General features: G+C 45.0%; 1 protein-coding gene across 1 annotated transcript; it reads right to left on the bottom strand.

The window, feature by feature from the left end:
* Positions 1-11,212: 11,212 nt before the first annotated feature.
* LOC146219507 (uncharacterized) lies at positions 11,213-16,423 on the bottom strand. Its single transcript, XM_084695277.1, has 10 exons — positions 16,283-16,423; positions 16,061-16,173; positions 15,837-15,882; positions 15,565-15,666; positions 14,845-15,363; positions 14,646-14,726; positions 13,894-14,542; positions 11,804-13,548; positions 11,607-11,649; positions 11,213-11,479 (listed from the first exon to the last, which is right to left on the bottom strand). Exons 1-10 carry the CDS (start codon positions 16,373-16,375, stop codon positions 11,361-11,363), a joined length of 3,510 nt encoding a protein of 1,169 aa, XP_084551403.1. The 5' UTR covers positions 16,376-16,423; the 3' UTR covers positions 11,213-11,360.
* Positions 16,424-17,566: the final 1,143 nt, after the last annotated feature.

Here is a 17,566-nt window from a genome sequence, read left to right as displayed (position 1 = left end):
TCTATAATATAAACTTAGATAAAGTTGCAATTTGTTTGGGTTAAATAAACGTCTTCAGATGTGCAATTTGCATCCGGGAGAGAAGGTACTTACAGAAATGGAAACATGAAAAGTTTTCATATTTGAGTCACGTTCCTCTAAGAATACAATGTTTCTCCTTATTCAACTGTCTATGGCTGTCTGCCGTCTTGTGTGTGTGGAGACAAAGAACACTATGGAACAGAGATGTGTTAAACACCAATTTTATGGAAGAGTTCTGGATACATTGGGAGCCTTTAGGAGTTATCATCAAAAAGGGCAAGGCTGCCTCAATTAACAGGGGGAGGGAGATGGCTAAGCAAAACTTGCCGGACGGTTAAGTACATAAGTCATAGGTCTAGCCTCGGCTTGTAGGCTAATTGACAAAAACAGACATTACTGCAACGCTGTTCATTAGCCAAATTGGAATTGGACCAAGTGAAGCCTTTCTGACAGTAATCATTGTTCTGTGTTCTCAACAGGAGCCATCTCAACAGCCAAAAAATAACCTGGCAGTAAGTAAAAACAGTTTTTGGACAAAAACACTGCAGAACCTCTTTGTTTGGATGTAATAAGGTAACTCTCTACTCCACCCTTTGCAGGGCACTCAAGTTTTATCAAAAGTTTGCTGGTATTATTTCTAATTGGCTGGCTTATAACTGTGCAACTTATTCCATTAATTTTATGTAGTAATTGAAGGGACAAGTTATCCCTTACTTCTCATCAAGATAAATGGTTGAAATGCGTGAGAAATACAATTTGTTGCCTTAGAAATGGTTGAAATGAGTGAGAAATACAAGGTATTGCGTGAGAAATTGTTGAAGTACATGAGAGCCCTGGATTAGTTTATTTGATTTGAAGACGGGCTTGCATAGTAGATGCTTCAATCCAAAGCCATTTAGAGGGGGGATTTGAACTTACCACCTCTTAAGGTGCTGTCAAATGCTCTGCAATTCTGCTATATCAAACTATTTTGAATAGTTACAAAAATGACTCCCATATCTTTCCAATAAAGCTAAATATATATATATATTACTTCTAAATAAGACATTTTATAATCAAGAAGATTCAAAGAGTGATGCCAATTGTGTTAAAACAATTTACCTCTATTATATGCGAAGGGCCTCAAAACTATTTCAAAGCAGGATAGATTCTAAATGTAGAATAAATAGGAGGTTGTCTCTCTCTTGACAGGATAAAAGGCCAAATCTGTGCTCTTGCATCAGTTCATTAAATGCTGAAAATCCATCCGCTCACATCATCAAAAAATGACATAACAAGCACGTTAACACTTAACCCTCGTGTTGTCTTAACATTCTGTACACTCCCCTTGTCCTAAGCGTCAAAAATGACCCACCTTCACCAAACCCCTAAAATAAAGCAGCTCAATTGAATTTTAAACTCCTAATCTTTTTTGCATGAAGAAACAACCTGTACTTCATCACAGCATTTGTGAATATGCAAGTTTTACCTCTTCACATTGCAGAAAGACTACATTTAATCAGTGGACAACTATTCGTTTTTTATTACAGCAGACCTGTCATAACTTTACAAAAGTAGAGGTGTATTATTGCTTCATGCTCCGGGTTGTATTATTCCCCATGTTCTTCTTCAGATACCTCCTCTTCTAAATCATTGTACTCTTGTTTCTTCTGGACACCTGAAAATATCAGATCTACAACCTGTAGATCTTAGAGCTGAGACCCTAACCCTGTTGGGCACTGAAATATGCAATTATGGGTTCAGCAAAGAATACTGGGGGTACTGCCATTTGCAAGACCTTTGTAGCCTCTGACTACATTCCCCATTAGTAAACAATGCTTTGAAGACATTTTTATTTGGTCTGAAATTTGGTTTAGTTTGTCTGAAATTGTTTTTATTTTGTCTGTGAGCTTGAGTCATGTAGGGAGGGGAGATGCTGCACCTGCACACGTAAGTTTTAGCTTTGTAATTTCGGGTGTTGCTCGAGCTTGTTCAGACAACAGTTTATTGATGCGTATCGACTGAGCGATAGCGAGGCATGAGGGAACGGTCGAGGTTAGTAGCGGTTTATTATATGGCATTTTAGCTCTTTTCATTTGGTAAATGAAAATAAATGGTATAGGCTAATTGTAGATAGCTCTCAAGTTTTCTCACGGTGTGTTTCAGGTGTTATCTAGCAACCAATTACTTTTGATAGAAAGTGGACGACATGGTTCGGCTAAAAATGGCTTTAATTCCAACACAAAACAACGACACAAGAGATTCAATGAGTCTAGTCTTAGTCTAGTATCCGAATTAGACCGCAGATGTCGTCAGAGCGGGGCAATAAGCACCCCTGCGTTTTGCGGTGCTGTTTGCCCTTTCCAGTAGCGCCTTAATGCACGGGCTTACCTGAACCCGGGGCCTCGGGTAATCAGGGGCCTCTTAATAATAATACAAAATAATAATGATGATAAACCTGTCAGTACTCTGCTCTACAGTGGCATCTGGTGATGGATGTGGAGGGAGCCCCCCCTCCTCTCCCCTTTAGCTAAACAAAATGTAACGAAAGCTAGAGAGGGTAGAGTGTGCTTGCTTGCGTCGATTGCAGATGGGGCTTGTTCATGAAACAAGCTGAACCCCCTTTAGACACGCTATTTTAACAACGTTGCACCACCGGCAGTAGCCTATTTTTCAGATGGAATCGCGATTCAAACAGTAGCTACCATCTGCTAACTGAAAATATGCCCTTAAATGCGACTTTTTGGTCTCAGTCAGTCTAGAGCCCTGCGTGGAGAAGCTGAATTGTGCTACGATGAGCAAGGTAGCCTAGCTGCTGTTGCTAACCAAACTACACTGAGAGGATTGTTTGAATGCGCCGGAAATTAAAAACGTTTCTTTTGACATACATTTTAGGCTTATGCTTTAGTGATATGTCGTCATAGAGTTAATATAAGTAGAGACAGCTACTTCTGTCTTCCAAGATGGCGTCCCCATTCATTTCTATGAAAAGTGCTCATTGGCGCAGTGAGGCAAGCGAGAGTGCTAAATGGACGAGAAGGGTCCAAAGGCAGTGCTCCCTCCTCAGGCCCCTCTAAACCGGAACTCTCTCCTCAGGCCCCTGAAGCCGGAACTCTCTCCTCAGGCCCCTTTTTTCATGTGTATCCGAGGTATTAGCGCCACCGCTGGTCGGAGGATACTGTAGGCTATTTATATTAATAGGCTAACTTACATTGAACTTCGGTTTTAGCATAAGTCAATAGTGTTTAACAAAGCGGAAATTAGCATTGCGGCTAGCGTTAGGTACAGAGTTCTAAATTAACACCCGCCAAATGCGGGCTGAATTTCATTTTCTTATTAAAAACTCGCTAGCCAGTTTGGCCGGTGATAGCCTAAATGAGGCATTTCATCAACGATACATAAGGCTATGTTCTCGGCATGGTTATTGTTAATTTATCCCCCTGCAGTAGCCTAAGTTTCCCATGAACACCGTGCCGTAATCCTACGTTATTGGAATATGGAATATATGTTTAGTGCTATTACACATCTTTATGATTGAAGTGGTAATTGATGAAGCAACATTTAACATAAATACAAGGATGGATATTGATTTCAGATTAAGAGAGTAGTGTTGTTTGTATTATCAACGTTAAAAAATGAATTATTTCAGAGCCGGCTCTTGTTGCCGTGGAAACAATAAACAATAACACGAGCCAGCTGTTGCTGCTGCAAATGACCAACGGAAAACATGTGATATTCTATAATGACCACTAGATGACGCTAAACTGCCAAACCTATTTTCTATGCTTGCCAGGGTTAGAACAGTGATCATGTTTGTAATGTTAGCAATACGTAACGCTAGCCGCAATGCTAATTTCCGCTTTGTTAAACATTATTGACTTATGCTAAAACCGAAGTTCAATGTAAGGTAGCCTATTAATATAAATAGCCTGCAGTATCCTCCGACCAGCGGTGGCGCTAATACCTCGGATACACATGAAACAAGGGGCCTGAGGAGAGAGTTCCGGCTCTAGGGGCCTGAGGAGAGAGTTCCGGTTTAGAGCGGCCTGAGGAGAGAGTTCCGGCTTCAGGGTCCTGAGGAGAGAGTTCCGGTTTGGAGGGGCCTGAGGAGGGAGCACTGCATTTGGACCCTATTGGCCTGAGGAGGGAGCACTGCATTTGGACCCTATTGGAGCAGGGAGCACTGCCTTTGGACCCTATTGAAATGGACCGCGCCTCTTTCCAGACCGACTCGTCCGGTCTTGCGCAGAAGCTTGTTCCTAGCTCCGAAACTCGTGCAAGCTGTATACGTCATACTTTGCGACAACCAGTCGCCAGCTTGTGAGCTGGAGCTAAGGCGTAGCATAAAACTGTTAAAATGTGGTACAAGTCCGATCAAGAAGCAGATACATGTGAACCTTACGGAGATCAATACTATTAGTACTGTAGTATTATACGTTAGTGATGGGGGAAACGAAGCTTTTCGAAGCAACGAGCTATTTGACACAATTGTCTCGAAAAAGTATCGCTTTTTCGAAGCGTTCGATACATCTTCTCCATAGGGACATCTGCTGGTCAGTTTATGGTATGGCGACTGTATCGAGCGATGGAAGGAATCAAGTGACGTCAAGTCCTCGAGCTGCAGTCTCATAATCGTCATTGACAACTTGATAAGTTGATAAGTTATGTGACAAATGTTTCGATTTGCAATTGTCAAAAATATGTTATCATATATCTTGTTGTATTATAAACAACGTAACGTCTTTGCTACTTTACGTTTATGAAATTTATTTTTAGGTTCTTATTACATTACCTACACAGTTGAGCATGGCCTCGTGGTAAGAGCGCAACCCCTCACTCAGATACAGTGAGATCTCATCCCCTACCCTGTTTTAGTAGAAGTATATGCTAAAAGCATATATTACTATATGACAATGTAAGCTAGCGGTGAAGGTTTTGGAACATGCTTTTGCAACCGGGAAAGGGATGGCCACATTTGAAGGCAGGTAAAACTAGAGAAAGATGTAGGCTATGTGCTTGTGTACACCTACTATCTCATATCTGTATCTATCTCTGTTTATCTAGCTCTGGCAATCTATCTGTATCTGGTTCTGTCAATGAATGTAGTGTCCGTAAATAGGCCTGTCTCCTCTTTATAACCTACAAATATTAACGATGTCTGATGTCTTGTAAGTGTTTGAATAAAACGCCGTTTGTCTCAGCTGCTCGTGTGACGTGCAATGCTTCGGACGTCACTTCGACTCTGATCACGTGGTTTTTGCCCATTTGAAGCCACGCTCGACACGTTTGTATCGGTACAAATGGTTTCGAAAGGTCGATACCGCTTCGTGAGCACGGTATCGAGCGTAACATCACTATTATACGTGCAGGGCCTGTACGTTGTTCTTTTTGCTTCGTGTTTATAGTTTGACTGCTGTATTGTGTCGGATAAATAAACTGTAAACTTGTATATCTGGCTCCGTCGTTGTTCTAGCTTTGCAAAGCAAGCTAAATTAAGCCTATTACCCTACCTATGTTACTATTATAATGATGATGAGTGTTGTTTACTATTACTATACCTTATTGTTAATGCCATCGTTAGTGTTGATATAAAGTTATAACAATATAACGACCATATTGTGGCTATCAGACATGATTTATTCATATTCGTCTTTACTCCAGAATAACATGTCAACAATCAATAATGACACCGCAACATGCCATGATATTTCATGGTTTTATTATGCTATAATTACGTTTGTCATGCCGTGAGCATAGCGTTCATTACGAAATGGTTAAATCTGCTTTAAAATAACGGGCATAAACTCTACAAACAACCGTCGTGTATGTGTGCAACCATTTGTAAAACGTGCTACAAGAAAAGCAGGCAACTGTAGATTATCAAGCCCTTTCTCCTTGTCCTCATTCAGCTCAGGTAAATCAGCGATTTGCTGATGTTCCCTTTTGTGCTCGTTCATTGTTCGTATCCGCGAGCACGTTTCCAGGCAACTTTTCTTGAAGTAAGCAAATAAATGGGCTGCTTTACCCATTTCGAATTGGTTTCAATCTTAGCAAAAATCAGGAAAAATTATTCTATGAAAAAGCTAGTAGTATGAGCCAGGTTCGAGAATCGAACAAAAATTATTGGGGGAGATAGTTTTGTAAATGTTGACTGGATTGGAGTTAATAGAATAACGACCGGAAGACACGGGAACCTAACCATAAATGCAATACCACCTACTTCTCTCAGCTTGCTTTCTGATTGGATATGTTTCGTTTCACATGATAAACTCGGCGTTTGTCCTCGGGGTTCCCCCCACACATATTGTTGAATATTTAGGATTCACTTCACACCAAGGGAACATCTGATAAAATAATCTGTAGAACCATCAAGATAATCGTGATGTTACCTAGGATTGTCGGAAGGGGCGAAATCGGCCCAATTATCCTGTAGTTAATGTTTCACCAGCATAAGATGCTTCCTTGTTCCAACACACCTGATTCAAATGAATGGTCATTAGCAGGTTTCTGCATAACTAGATAACGACCCATTCATTGGAATCAGGTGTGTTGGAGCAGGGAAACATCTAAAACATGCAGGGCAGGGAGGCCCGAGGACCAGGATTGGGAACCCCTGCCCTATATACATCCACTCTGCTAAAGTCAAACCTATTTCCATGTCTATGGTTATCAAGAAATGCTCAAATCTAATATGTGAGTGGCTTGACTGAAATACACACACAGAAACAAACAAATACCAACATGCACACACACACACATCCAGTATATCCCTGCTGAACATGCTGAAAATGATTAGACTGGCATGCAGCTCTCAGAAACTACAAGTGTTGGTCAAATGTATTGACACCAATCAGAAGAGAAGCATTTCAAAGGGATGCTGATTATTGCCTTGTGAAAGACAGTTGCTTCATGACATTCTGATGTGTGTCACACCACAGGTGTGGTGAAAAGATACTGTCATTTGGTGTGTCAATTGAACATGTGAACTCATTGGGACCCCCAAGGCGAGTGGCAAAGTCAGTTACCTCACTATATTCTACACTTGAGATTTACTTGTGTAATAAAAACTGTTTTAATTTAACCGATTAAATAACCGTTTTCTGATTTTTTGGGAGCAGCAGTTAAGCGATGGCAGCGTTTAATTGAAGAAATATGGTACTTGTAATAATACTGTGGTACCAAAGTGATCAACAAAAAAACATATCATTCTGCCGTCTGATCCACGTCTCTGTTCATCCCACACTGCTGTGGACCTCTACTGGTGTGGACTTCAGACGGCAAAAGGCAAACCCTCGACCCCTCATCATCAATGGTGAGGAAGTGGAGAGGACCTCCTGCTTCCAGTTCCTGGGGGTTATGCTCTCAGAGGACCAGAAATGGAAGATGAACACAGTCCAGAAAGCACAGCAGCGGCTCTACTTCCTGTGAACACTGAAGAGAAACAGAGCTGTCTCCAGAGCTGCTTCAGTCTTTTTACCACTGTGGCATTGAAAGCGTCATCACAGACTGTATCACTGCATGGTACGTCAACTGCACAGACAAGGACAGGAAATCCCTCAGTGGGGTCAGAAGGTCTGCTGAGAGAAGAATCAGACTTCCACTGCCTCCCCTGGACGACATCCTGAGGACACGCTGCCTCGGCCGGCCAGGGGGCATTTGGAAGGATGAGACTCACCCTGCAGATCTCTTCTCCCTGCTGCCCTCTGGGAGGCGCTAGCGGGCCACCACAGCCCACATTCAGACTGCAGAACAGCTTCATCCCCAGGGCCATCACAGAACTACACACCCACACAGCCCTCCTACCCCCCACCCAACAAAACTATTCATGTTTTTCATATATTTACAGTGTTATGCAAAAGTTAGGCACCCCTCTGAGGCTGCATGATAATTTACTGTCTTCACCAAAAAAGATAAATATAATATTGTAATATTCTTTTTCTAGTTAACACTGAATGCTGGGGTGTTTTACAGAAAAGGATATTTGGTGTAGCAGTATTTAGTTGTGTGAAATTAAATCAAATGTGAAAAATAGGCTGTGCAAAAGTTTGGACACCCTAATCATTTATTTGATTTGAATACCTCTGCCTACTAAATGCTGATTAACTGCAACACATAATTAGTCTGATTAACTCGTTAAGCCTTCAATTACATAGAAAGGTGCATTCAATCATTAGAAAGGGTATTTAAGTTGGCCAATTGCAAGTTGTGCTTCTCTTGAATTGTCCTCTGAACAGTGGCAAAATAGGGGCTTCAAAACAGCTATCGAAAGATCTAAGACAAAGATTGTTCAGCAGTATGGTTTAGGGGAAGGCTAGAAAAAGTTATCCCGGAGGTTTCAGCTCTGTTTCCACTGTGAGGAATGTCATTAAGAAATGGAAGGCAACAGGCACAGTTCTTGTTAAGGCTAGAAGTGGCAGGCCAAGAAAAAACAAGAGGCAAAGGTGAAGAATGGTCAAGGACAACCCTCAGACCACCTCCAAAGACCTGCAAGGTCATCTTGCTGCAGATGGTGTCACTGTGCAGTGCTCGACCGTTCAGCGCACAGAGAACAGCTGTATGGGAGAGTGATGCAGAAGAAGCCTTTTCTGCACACGCGCCACAAACGGGCTCTCTTGAGGTTTGCCAGACTACATTTGAACAAGCCGGGCTCATTTTGGAACAAAGTGCTGTAGACTGATGAGACAGAGAGCTATTTGGTCACAATGAGGCGTTACGCATGGAGGCGAAAGAACACAGCCTTCCTAGAAAAACACTTGCTGCCCACAGTAAAATGTGGTGGGGGGTCCATCATGCTGTAGGGCTGTGTGGCTAGTGCAGGAACTGGGAATCTAGTTAAGGTTAATAAAGGTCTCATGGATTCAACTCAGTACCAGCTAATTCTGGACAATGATGTTCAAGAATCTGTAACAAAGCTGAAGTTACGGCGGAGTTGGGTGTTCCAGCAGGACAACGACCCGAAACATTGCTCCAAATCCACTAAGGAATTTATGCAGAGGAACAACTACAATGTTCTGGAATAGCCATCCCAGTCCCCAGACTTAAATATAATTGAAAATCTATGGGGTGACTAAGTGGGCTGTCCACGCTTGGTACCCATTAAAACTTACTGAACTGGAGATGTATTGTAAGGAAGAATGGTCCAAATTACCTCAGTCAAGACACTCATCAGAGGATATAAGAAGCGTCTAGAGCAGGGGTAGGCAACCCTGGTCCTAGAGAGCTGCTGTCCTGCATGTTTTAGATCAGAGGTCTTCAACCCTGGTCCTCAGGGACCCCCTGTCCTGCACGTTTTAGATGTTCCCTACTCCAGCACACCTGATTCAAATGAATGGGTCGTTATCAAGCTCTGTGGAAGCCGGGTAATGAACATTCATTTGAATCAGGTGTGCTGGTGCAGGGAAACATCTAAAACATGCAGGACAGCGGCTCTCTAGGACCGGGGTTGCCTTCCCCTGGTCTAGAGGCTGTTATTTTTGCAAAAGGAGGCTCTAGTAAGTATTAATGTGATTTCTGTTGGGGTGCCCAAATTTATGCACTATTTAATTCTCTTATGATGCGTATGACATATTTTCTGTTTATCAAATAAACCGTGTGTGTGTGTGTGTGTGTGTGTGTGTGTGTGTGTGTGTGTGTGTGTGTGTGTGTGTGTGTGTGTGTGTGTGTGTGTGTGTGTGTGTGTGTGTGTGTGTGTGTGTGTGTGTGTGTGTGTGTGTGTGTGTGTGTGTGTGTGTGTGTGTGTGTGTGTGTGTGTGTGTGTGTGTGTGTGTGTGTGTGTGTGTGTGTGTGTGTGTGTGTGTGGACAGAGATCCCCAAAGTAATGGAGATTATCAGGGGTGCACAAACTTTTTCATACAACTGTGTGAGTGCGTGGGGTTGCAAGCATGCTTAAATGTGCTGTAGTGTTGTTGAAGGGTGGATGTAAGCATTGTTATTTACTTTTTTGTATTACTTTTTTTTTTTTTTGGTTGCGCAAGCAAATGTTGTAGAGTATCTAATGCACTATGACAAATAGTCTATTCTATTCTAATGGTCAACCGGTGTTCAATCAACTATTGTTGCCTCAAGATGATTGAATAAATGCAGACTGTGTCAATGCAGACTGCCTTCATTTTACAGTTGAAAACCTCAGGATCGCCTCTGAAGCATTAGCCCCTCCAGTGACTTGTACTGCCACCTAGCATGTTCCTGACAGCAGCACAACTATGTTCTGTACCAGCTTTAATGGAGTCAGCACGGTCACCTGCAGTTCCACAGGCAATCCACTTAGGGGCAGACCACACACACACACACAGCTAATGCACAAGCCATCAGGGAGCAGATTGAATCACCATTGTCAAATGCTGTGACTGCTAATTGTAGGTTCTTAATTGTGTTTTTTATAGACTGTAAAGTCTATCTAGATTGCAACACTTTTTGAACCATGTCATACAATGCCATAACCTTTTCACATATGAATATATCAAGGAAAATATCACATATTTATTTCACATATGAATATATCAAGGTTGAAATGGCTCGCTGTTAAGAGTCAAGTTGACACTTCATTTTGGCAGCTCTAATCTGCTACAGCACAACAGCGCTCTCCCCCCTCCCCACACCAGTGACCATGCTCATGGCCCGGGCCCTTCTGGAACAGCACAAGGTCTCCCTGGAGCTGTTTGGCTGTGACCACTAGCTGACATCCACAATGTCCACAAAACAACAAACCTATCATGGAAGCGGGTCTTAATATCACCCAATCTTTCTTTCAACACAGGCACCCTGATGTTCACATACAAGATCTACTTTACCTAAAACCTGCAGTAGACCTCATGTTCTGTTCTGTTACCTCTGATCTGTCTCAAGCCTCCTTCATGCTGTTTGTCTGTCTCCTGCCTCTGGCTCTCTTATGGAATGCTCTGCAGGGTTCTAAGGTGCTTGGGTTTGTGTGTCTTTTTCATTGAAGAATTGAACCACATGGAGAGTCTAAAAGGGCTTCTTGTCTTAACCCTCTGCTGCATTGTGCGCCGTGTTACAAAACTTTTACATTGAAATTATGCCACATTTGAACTTTAATGTTCAAATGTTTGAATGCTGTACTTCACTTGTTTGGACTGTAGTGTAGCAGAGACTATATATTTTCATTTTTATGTATACAGTATATATGTATATATATTTTTTAATCAAAATAATGAACACTTACAAACACACTATTTTCAGTAAAATCCCAGAAATAAAAAGTCAACCACAAAAAAAGACATGGCTTCAAATGATATTTTCTTTTGTGCTCAGGCTCTGTGATGAACACAGGTTCTGTCCAAGGGGTCCATATGGATGATATTGCCTGGTCCTCGGGTCCCTCTCACTGTTGGGGAGCCTCTCTAGTCCTCCTCTTCTGAGGAGGCAGAGCAGCAGGTAAAGAGCTTCCTCATTCGACGGAGGAATCCTCTCATCCCCCCCCTTATCTCCTCCCCTCCATCCTTCTCCTGTTGTCCGCCCACTGAGGGAGAAAACCTGCATTAACACTGTATCTGCATGTTCTCCACACAGCTTCCTGGTATATCTGAGAAGTGTGTATGTAGTAGAACGTGTGCATGTAGCTTCCTGGTAGCTGAGAATGTACTCACCAATGCAGCTTTCCTGTTCCACGTCAGCTGGGACCTCACTGGTCTGTGAACAGACAATACTAAGCATGTAAGACCATCAACTATACTGTAGAGCAATGGCATCAACTTCCAAACTGAAGTATGTTCATACCACATGTGCAATGGTAATATTCAGTCTGATGAAACGTGTCAACAAAAGAATGATGTCATGTTCACACCATGAGGAGTCTTGGAGCCTCCTGAGGGAAGACACCATGGATGCTCAGCAGTGGCTCATCTTCTAGAAGCAACAACATCTTGGCAGAAGCTCCATCCAGGGTCTTGCTGCTGGTGAGGCCAGCTTCTAGATCCAGGGTCTTGGTGCTGGTGAGGCCAGCTTCTAGGGCCACTGTCTTGCTGCTTGTGAGGCCAGCCTCTAGATCCAGGGTCTTGTTTCTGGTGAGGCCAGCTTCTAGATCCAGGGTCTTGGTGCTGGTGAGGCCAGCCTCTAGATCCAGGGTCTTGGTGCTGGTGAGGCCAGCTTCTATGGCCAGGGTTTTTGTGCTGGTGAGGCCAGCCTCTAGATCCAAGGTCTTGGTGCTGGTGAGGCCAGCCTCTAGATCCAGGGTTTTGGTGCTGGTGAGGTCAGCTTCTAGGGCCACGGTCTTGGTGCTGGTGAGGCCAGCTTCTATGGCCAGGGTTTTGGTGCTGGTGAGGCCAGCGTCTAGATCCAGGGTCTTGGTGCTGGTGAGGCCAGCATCTAGATCCAGGGGCTTGGTGCTCGTGAGGCCAGCCTCTAGACCCAGGGTTTTGGTGCTGGTGAGGCCAGCTTCTAAGGCCAAGGTCTTGGTGCTGGTGAGGCCAGCCTCTAGATCCAGGGTCTTGGTGCTGGTGAGGCCAACCTTTAGATCCAGGGTCTTGCTGCTGGTGAGGCCAGCTTCTAGATCCAGGGTCTTGGTGCTGGTGAGGCCAGCTTCTAGGGCCACTGTCTTGCTGCTTGTGAGGCCAGCCTCTAGATCCAGGGTCTTGTTTCTGGTGAGGCCAGCTTCTAGATCCAGGGTCTTGGTGCTGGTGAGGCCAGCCTCTAGATCCAGGGTCTTGGTGCTGGTGAGGCCAGCTTCTATGGCCAGGGTTTTTGTGCTGGTGAGGCCAGCCTCTAGATCCAAGGTCTTGGTGCTGGTGAGGCCAGCCTCTAGATCCAGGGTTTTGGTGCTGGTGAGGTCAGCTTCTAGGGCCACGGTCTTGGTGCTGGTGAGGCCAGCTTCTATGGCCAGGGTTTTGGTGCTGGTGAGGCCAGCGTCTAGATCCAGGGGCTTGGTGCTCGTGAGGCCAGCCTCTAGACCCAGGGTTTTGGTGCTGGTGAGGCCAGCTTCTAAGGCCAAGGTCTTGGTGCTGGTGAGGCCAGCCTCTAGATCCAGGGTCTTGGTGCTGGTGAGGCCAACCTTTAGATCCAGGGTCTTGCTGCTGGTGAGGCCAGCTTCTAGATCCAGGGTCTTGGTGCTGGTGAGGCCAGCTTCTAGGGCCACTGTCTTGCTGCTTGTGAGGCCAGCCTCTAGATCCAGGGTCTTGTTTCTGGTGAGGCCAGCTTCTAGATCCAGGGTCTTGGTGCTGGTGAGGCCAGCCTCTAGATCCAGGGTCTTGGTGCTGGTGAGGCCAGCTTCTATGGCCAGGGTTTTTGTGCTGGTGAGGCCAGCCTCTAGATCCAAGGTCTTGGTGCTGGTGAGGCCAGCCTCTAGATCCAGGGTTTTGGTGCTGGTGAGGTCAGCTTCTAGGGCCACGGTCTTGGTGCTGGTGAGGCCAGCTTCTATGGCCAGGGTTTTGGTGCTGGTGAGGCCAGCGTCTAGATCCAGGGTCTTGGTGCTGGTGAGGCCAGCATCTAGATCCAGGGGCTTGGTGCTCGTGAGGCCAGCCTCTAGACCCAGGGTTTTGGTGCTGGTGAGGCCAGCTTCTAAGGCCAAGGTCTTGGTGCTGGTGAGGCCAGCCTCTAGATCCATGGTCTTGGTGCTGGTGAGGCCAACCTTTAGATCCAGGGTCTTGGTGCTGGTGAGGCCAGCCTCTAGATCCAGGGTCTTGTTTCTGGTGAGGCCAGCCTCTAGATCCAGGGTCTTGGTGCTGGTGAGGCCAGCTTCTAAGGCCAAAGTCTTGGTGCTGGTGAGGCCAGCCTCTAGATCCAAGGTCTTGGTGCTGGTGAGGCCAACTTCTAGGGCCAGGGTCTTGTTTCTGGTGAGGCCAGCCTCTAGATCCAGGGTCTTGGTGCTGGTGAGGCCAGCTTCTAAGGCCAAAGTCTTGGTGCTGGTGAGGCCAGCCTCTAGATCCAGGGTCTTGTTGCTGGTGAGGCCAGCCTCTAGATCCAGGGTTGTGGTGCTGGTAAGGCCAGCCTCTAGGGCCAGGGTCTTGGTGCTGGTGAGGCCAGCTTCTAAGGCCAAGGTCTTGGTGTTGGTGAGGCCAGCCTCTAGATCCAGGGTCTTGGTGCTGGTGAGGCCAGCCTCTAGATCCAGGGTGTTGGTGAGGCCAGCCTCTAGATCCAGGGTCTTGGTGCTGGTGAGGCCAGCCTCTAGAACCAGGGTCTTGCTGCTGGTGAGGCCAGCTTCTAAAGCCAACGTCTTGGTGCTGGTGAGGCCAGCCTCTAGATCCAGGGTCTTGGTGCTGGTGAGGCCAGCCTCTAGATCCAGGGTCTTTGTGCTGGTTAGGCCAGCTTCCAGTGCCAGGGTCTTGCTGCTGATGAGGCCAGCCTCTAGGGCCAGCTTTGAGGCCTTGCCTCTTTCCAGATTCCCCTCAGCAGCATGAGCCCCAGCCTCCCTCAGGGTGAGGTCGAGGCCAGACTCAGCCAGAGAAGCTGTGGACAGCTGAGATGCAGTCAGATGTCTGGTCTGACTGGTCTTCATGTCACCTCGAGCAGTGGCCAGGGCCTTGATGTCCTTCTGGTCCTGGATGATGGCCTTGATGGTGAGGCCTTTCTCCATTGAGGCAGACCAAGACTGTAGGGAGAATTAAGGTTCAGTTGCCATTGAAAACAATCTCCCATTTGGTCACAATTATACTGAACCCAAAGCCAACTATGAATCAATCTGCTTTCTTCACCTTTTCTGCCTGGGGATCAGTGGCCACGGTGATGCTCTCCTTGAGGCTGAAGGATCTCTCAGCACCTGGCTTGTTATGACCCTGTTGATAGACAGTTCAAACAGTGAGACTTAGTTTAAGAGCTAGTTTATGCCCATATGTTCTGGAGCTGTCGTAATAGAAACGTGAAATGTGAGTGATTTTCATATAAGCTACAGACTGAAAACACAATGACCTTGTTCCCCTTTGCCAACTCATCGACCACCTTCCTGGTTGCCTCCAGAGCATGCGGGTTGTAGCTGTCATTCAGCAGGCAGAAAGTGGTAGACTCCACCTCAAACCTGTCAAAGACAGCCTTCACCACATCCCGGGCCAGAGCTGAGGTGATGAACACAATCTTGTGCACCGGGACGTCCCCGTACGGAGCCAGGACAGAGGTGACGGTGTCCTTCAGCAGCCACCGGATCTCCTCCATGGCGGCCTTGGCCCTCAGCCCGTCTACGGAGGTCCAGGTGGTTCCTCCCTGTGTACCTCCACCCAGCAGGTGGCGGAAGGTGATGGTGACCAGCCTGGGGGTGAGCTCTCCAGTTTCCTGCAGGAGACTGGGAGCTCCGGGGACCTCAGAGGTGGAGTGAGAGGGCATCAGGCTGTGAGGAAGGCCAGAGAGCAGATGTCGGACCTCTGTCTCTACAGACGGTCTGAACATCTTCATGCTGCGACGAAGTCCCTCCATGGTGACCTTCACCAGAGAAAAATAGAAGAGAGTTAGAGAGAGACAGAGAGAGAAAGAGAGAGAGATAGAGAGAAAGAGACAGCGCGAGGAAAGAGAGAGAGAGGGAGGGAGGGAAAGAGAGAGAGAGTTGTCAGTCAGGGAAATAAAGGAAATCCTTTGTTCCAGAATGTGAAGTACTGTTTCTCTACACCAGGTTGTTGTCCATACCTTTCTGCCAAACAGCCCAGAGAGACGACACTCCTTCTCGGTCTCTCTAAGAATCTCCTGCTGGATCTTCAGAAGCTGGTCGCGTCTCTTCATATACCAGACCTGAGTACAGAAACACCATCAAAAGATAAATTCTGTGCAATCAAACACTAACATCTTGAATACATTAATGTAACTTGCACTGTTACTGTCTTCAATATAGAGACCGTAATACAAGTCTTTGGTTCTCTGGGAGTTTGTACTGTGAACAAGGTCCACTATGAAGCTCTTACCCTTATGGCAGTCAGCTGTCGCAAGTCTTGATTGCAGGCCCGACACCTTCAAAATAGAAGAAATAAAGAGCAAACCATCACTTTTTGAATGACAATTGTTCTTTCTCTCCCTCTCTCTCTCTCTCTCTCTCTCTCTCTCTCTCTCTCTCTCTCTATCTCTCTCATACACACACATTCACACATGTATTTTGTAACTCCCGAGAGAAAGACTAAGCCTGTCTCACTTGCTGATGAAACATTCTTCCCCAAAGAGCCACTTGGTGATGTCCTTCAGAGTAACAGAGGATGGAACTGCTCCTTGCTCCAGTAAGGACATGAACTGCCTCATGGTTGTTCTCTGGGAGACAGTTGTGTCAATGTCTATGCCAGTCATCATATATAATGCCACTGTCGTGAAGCACAGTGATACTGTTGCATTTGGTTCTGGTTTATCACCACAATCTTACCTCATCCAGACATTCTGGTGGTGTCAAAAAGTTATACAGCTCAGTGAACTTCACAGGAGCATGTGGATCAATGGTGGGAAGTTCCCAATTCATGGCTGCAGGTCCGTGTGGAGAGAAACATGTGTATCAAGACTACAGGGAGTAACATTGGCATGCAGGTTTGGTAATGTTATGTTTTTATATCTAATTATGTGTTGAAATATTGTTTTTGAGGACAAAAAAACACACTACATGAGACTGGTCTCCTGTTGAGACACCAAAAGTCATGAATAGGCCTATACAGTTTGAACATAGTACATTGTTTTGTACATACTGTAGGCAATAACCTTCTTAGGCGTTAACTTACCTCGCAGTGAATGAGGAATTTGTTGGTCTGTCTTTCGTTTTTTGTGTAATTGTAATTGTAAAGAGGCAGTGCTTGTCTTGTGTCGATGATTTCTGCTCTGTTTGGTATATCATATTCATGGTAACTTTAGAATGGAATGTTCGACACTGTGATTCATTCATTGTGACAATGGTTTGGAATTCCATCAAACGAGTTTGATCTTCTTGGGATTGTCATGGATACAAATAAATAAATACAACATTTTAGCTCCCTAATAGGTCAATCTTTTATTGAGTTAATGTTAAAAATCACAATATTTACCAAGATCTTTTGAATTCTTATTGCTATTCAAAAATATGCATGTCACAATAATCGCTATTCCAAGAAATTCCCCAAAACAAAATGTACATTATGTAAATAATCATCAAGATTTTACTGCTAACTAAACTGTCATCCATCATGGGGAATCAAACATAGTTTTTAACAAATTAAATGTGACAAAAGACTGTTGGTGTGATAGATTGATTTTGTGGTTGATTTATTTTATTTTGGAAGCTATTTTGGAATCAATAAGTTCAATAGGTATTAAAAACAGTCAAAGGGGCATAAAATGGAAATTCATTTATATACAGTGTTAATCTATGATCGACATGTTGAGCCTTTGAGAGCTGTGATTGTTTAGTCATGCCTGCAGAGGCCGGTAGGGGGAGCTTTCGGCCACGATGCCTCATTCTCAATGAAGCTGCCAGAAGAAATGCAGCGTGTCCAAGCATCTTTATTGATATCTCCCCTTTTCAGGTACAACATGAGTATTTGTGCTCTTGAACTTTAGAATATGTTGGATAAATTGTTTTGTTTATGTTTTATTAACATGCCAATGTGTGTGATAAAGAGGGGGGGGGGGGGTCTAACTCACTGTGAGGGATAAAGAGGGGTGTTGGTAGGGGGGGGGGGGTCTC

The sequence above is a fragment of the Hypomesus nipponensis genome, chromosome 28, assembly GCF_054491055.1.
Source record: "Hypomesus nipponensis isolate SF chromosome 28, ASM5449105v1, whole genome shotgun sequence".
NCBI lineage: Eukaryota > Metazoa > Chordata > Actinopteri > Osmeriformes > Osmeridae > Hypomesus > Hypomesus nipponensis.
Note: the sequence above shows the minus strand (reverse complement) of the source record. Positions and strands in the feature narration are given on the sequence as shown.

What these genes read in the sequence shown, in the direction of transcription:
- LOC146219507 (XM_084695277.1), bottom strand. Translation starts at nt 16,375, where the DNA reads ATGAATTGGGAACTTCCCACCATTGATCCACATGCTCCTGTGAAGTTC. An exon ending in CTGGGCTGTTTGGCAGAAAG is followed by an intron (nt 15,364 to 15,564) that starts GTATGGACAACA and finishes TCTCTGGTGAAG; the next exon opens with GTCACCATGGAGGGACTTCG. An exon ending in TCTAGAGGCTGGCCTCACCA is followed by an intron (nt 13,549 to 13,893) that starts GCAACAAGACCC and finishes CCATGGATCTAG; the next exon opens with AGGCTGGCCTCACCAGCACC.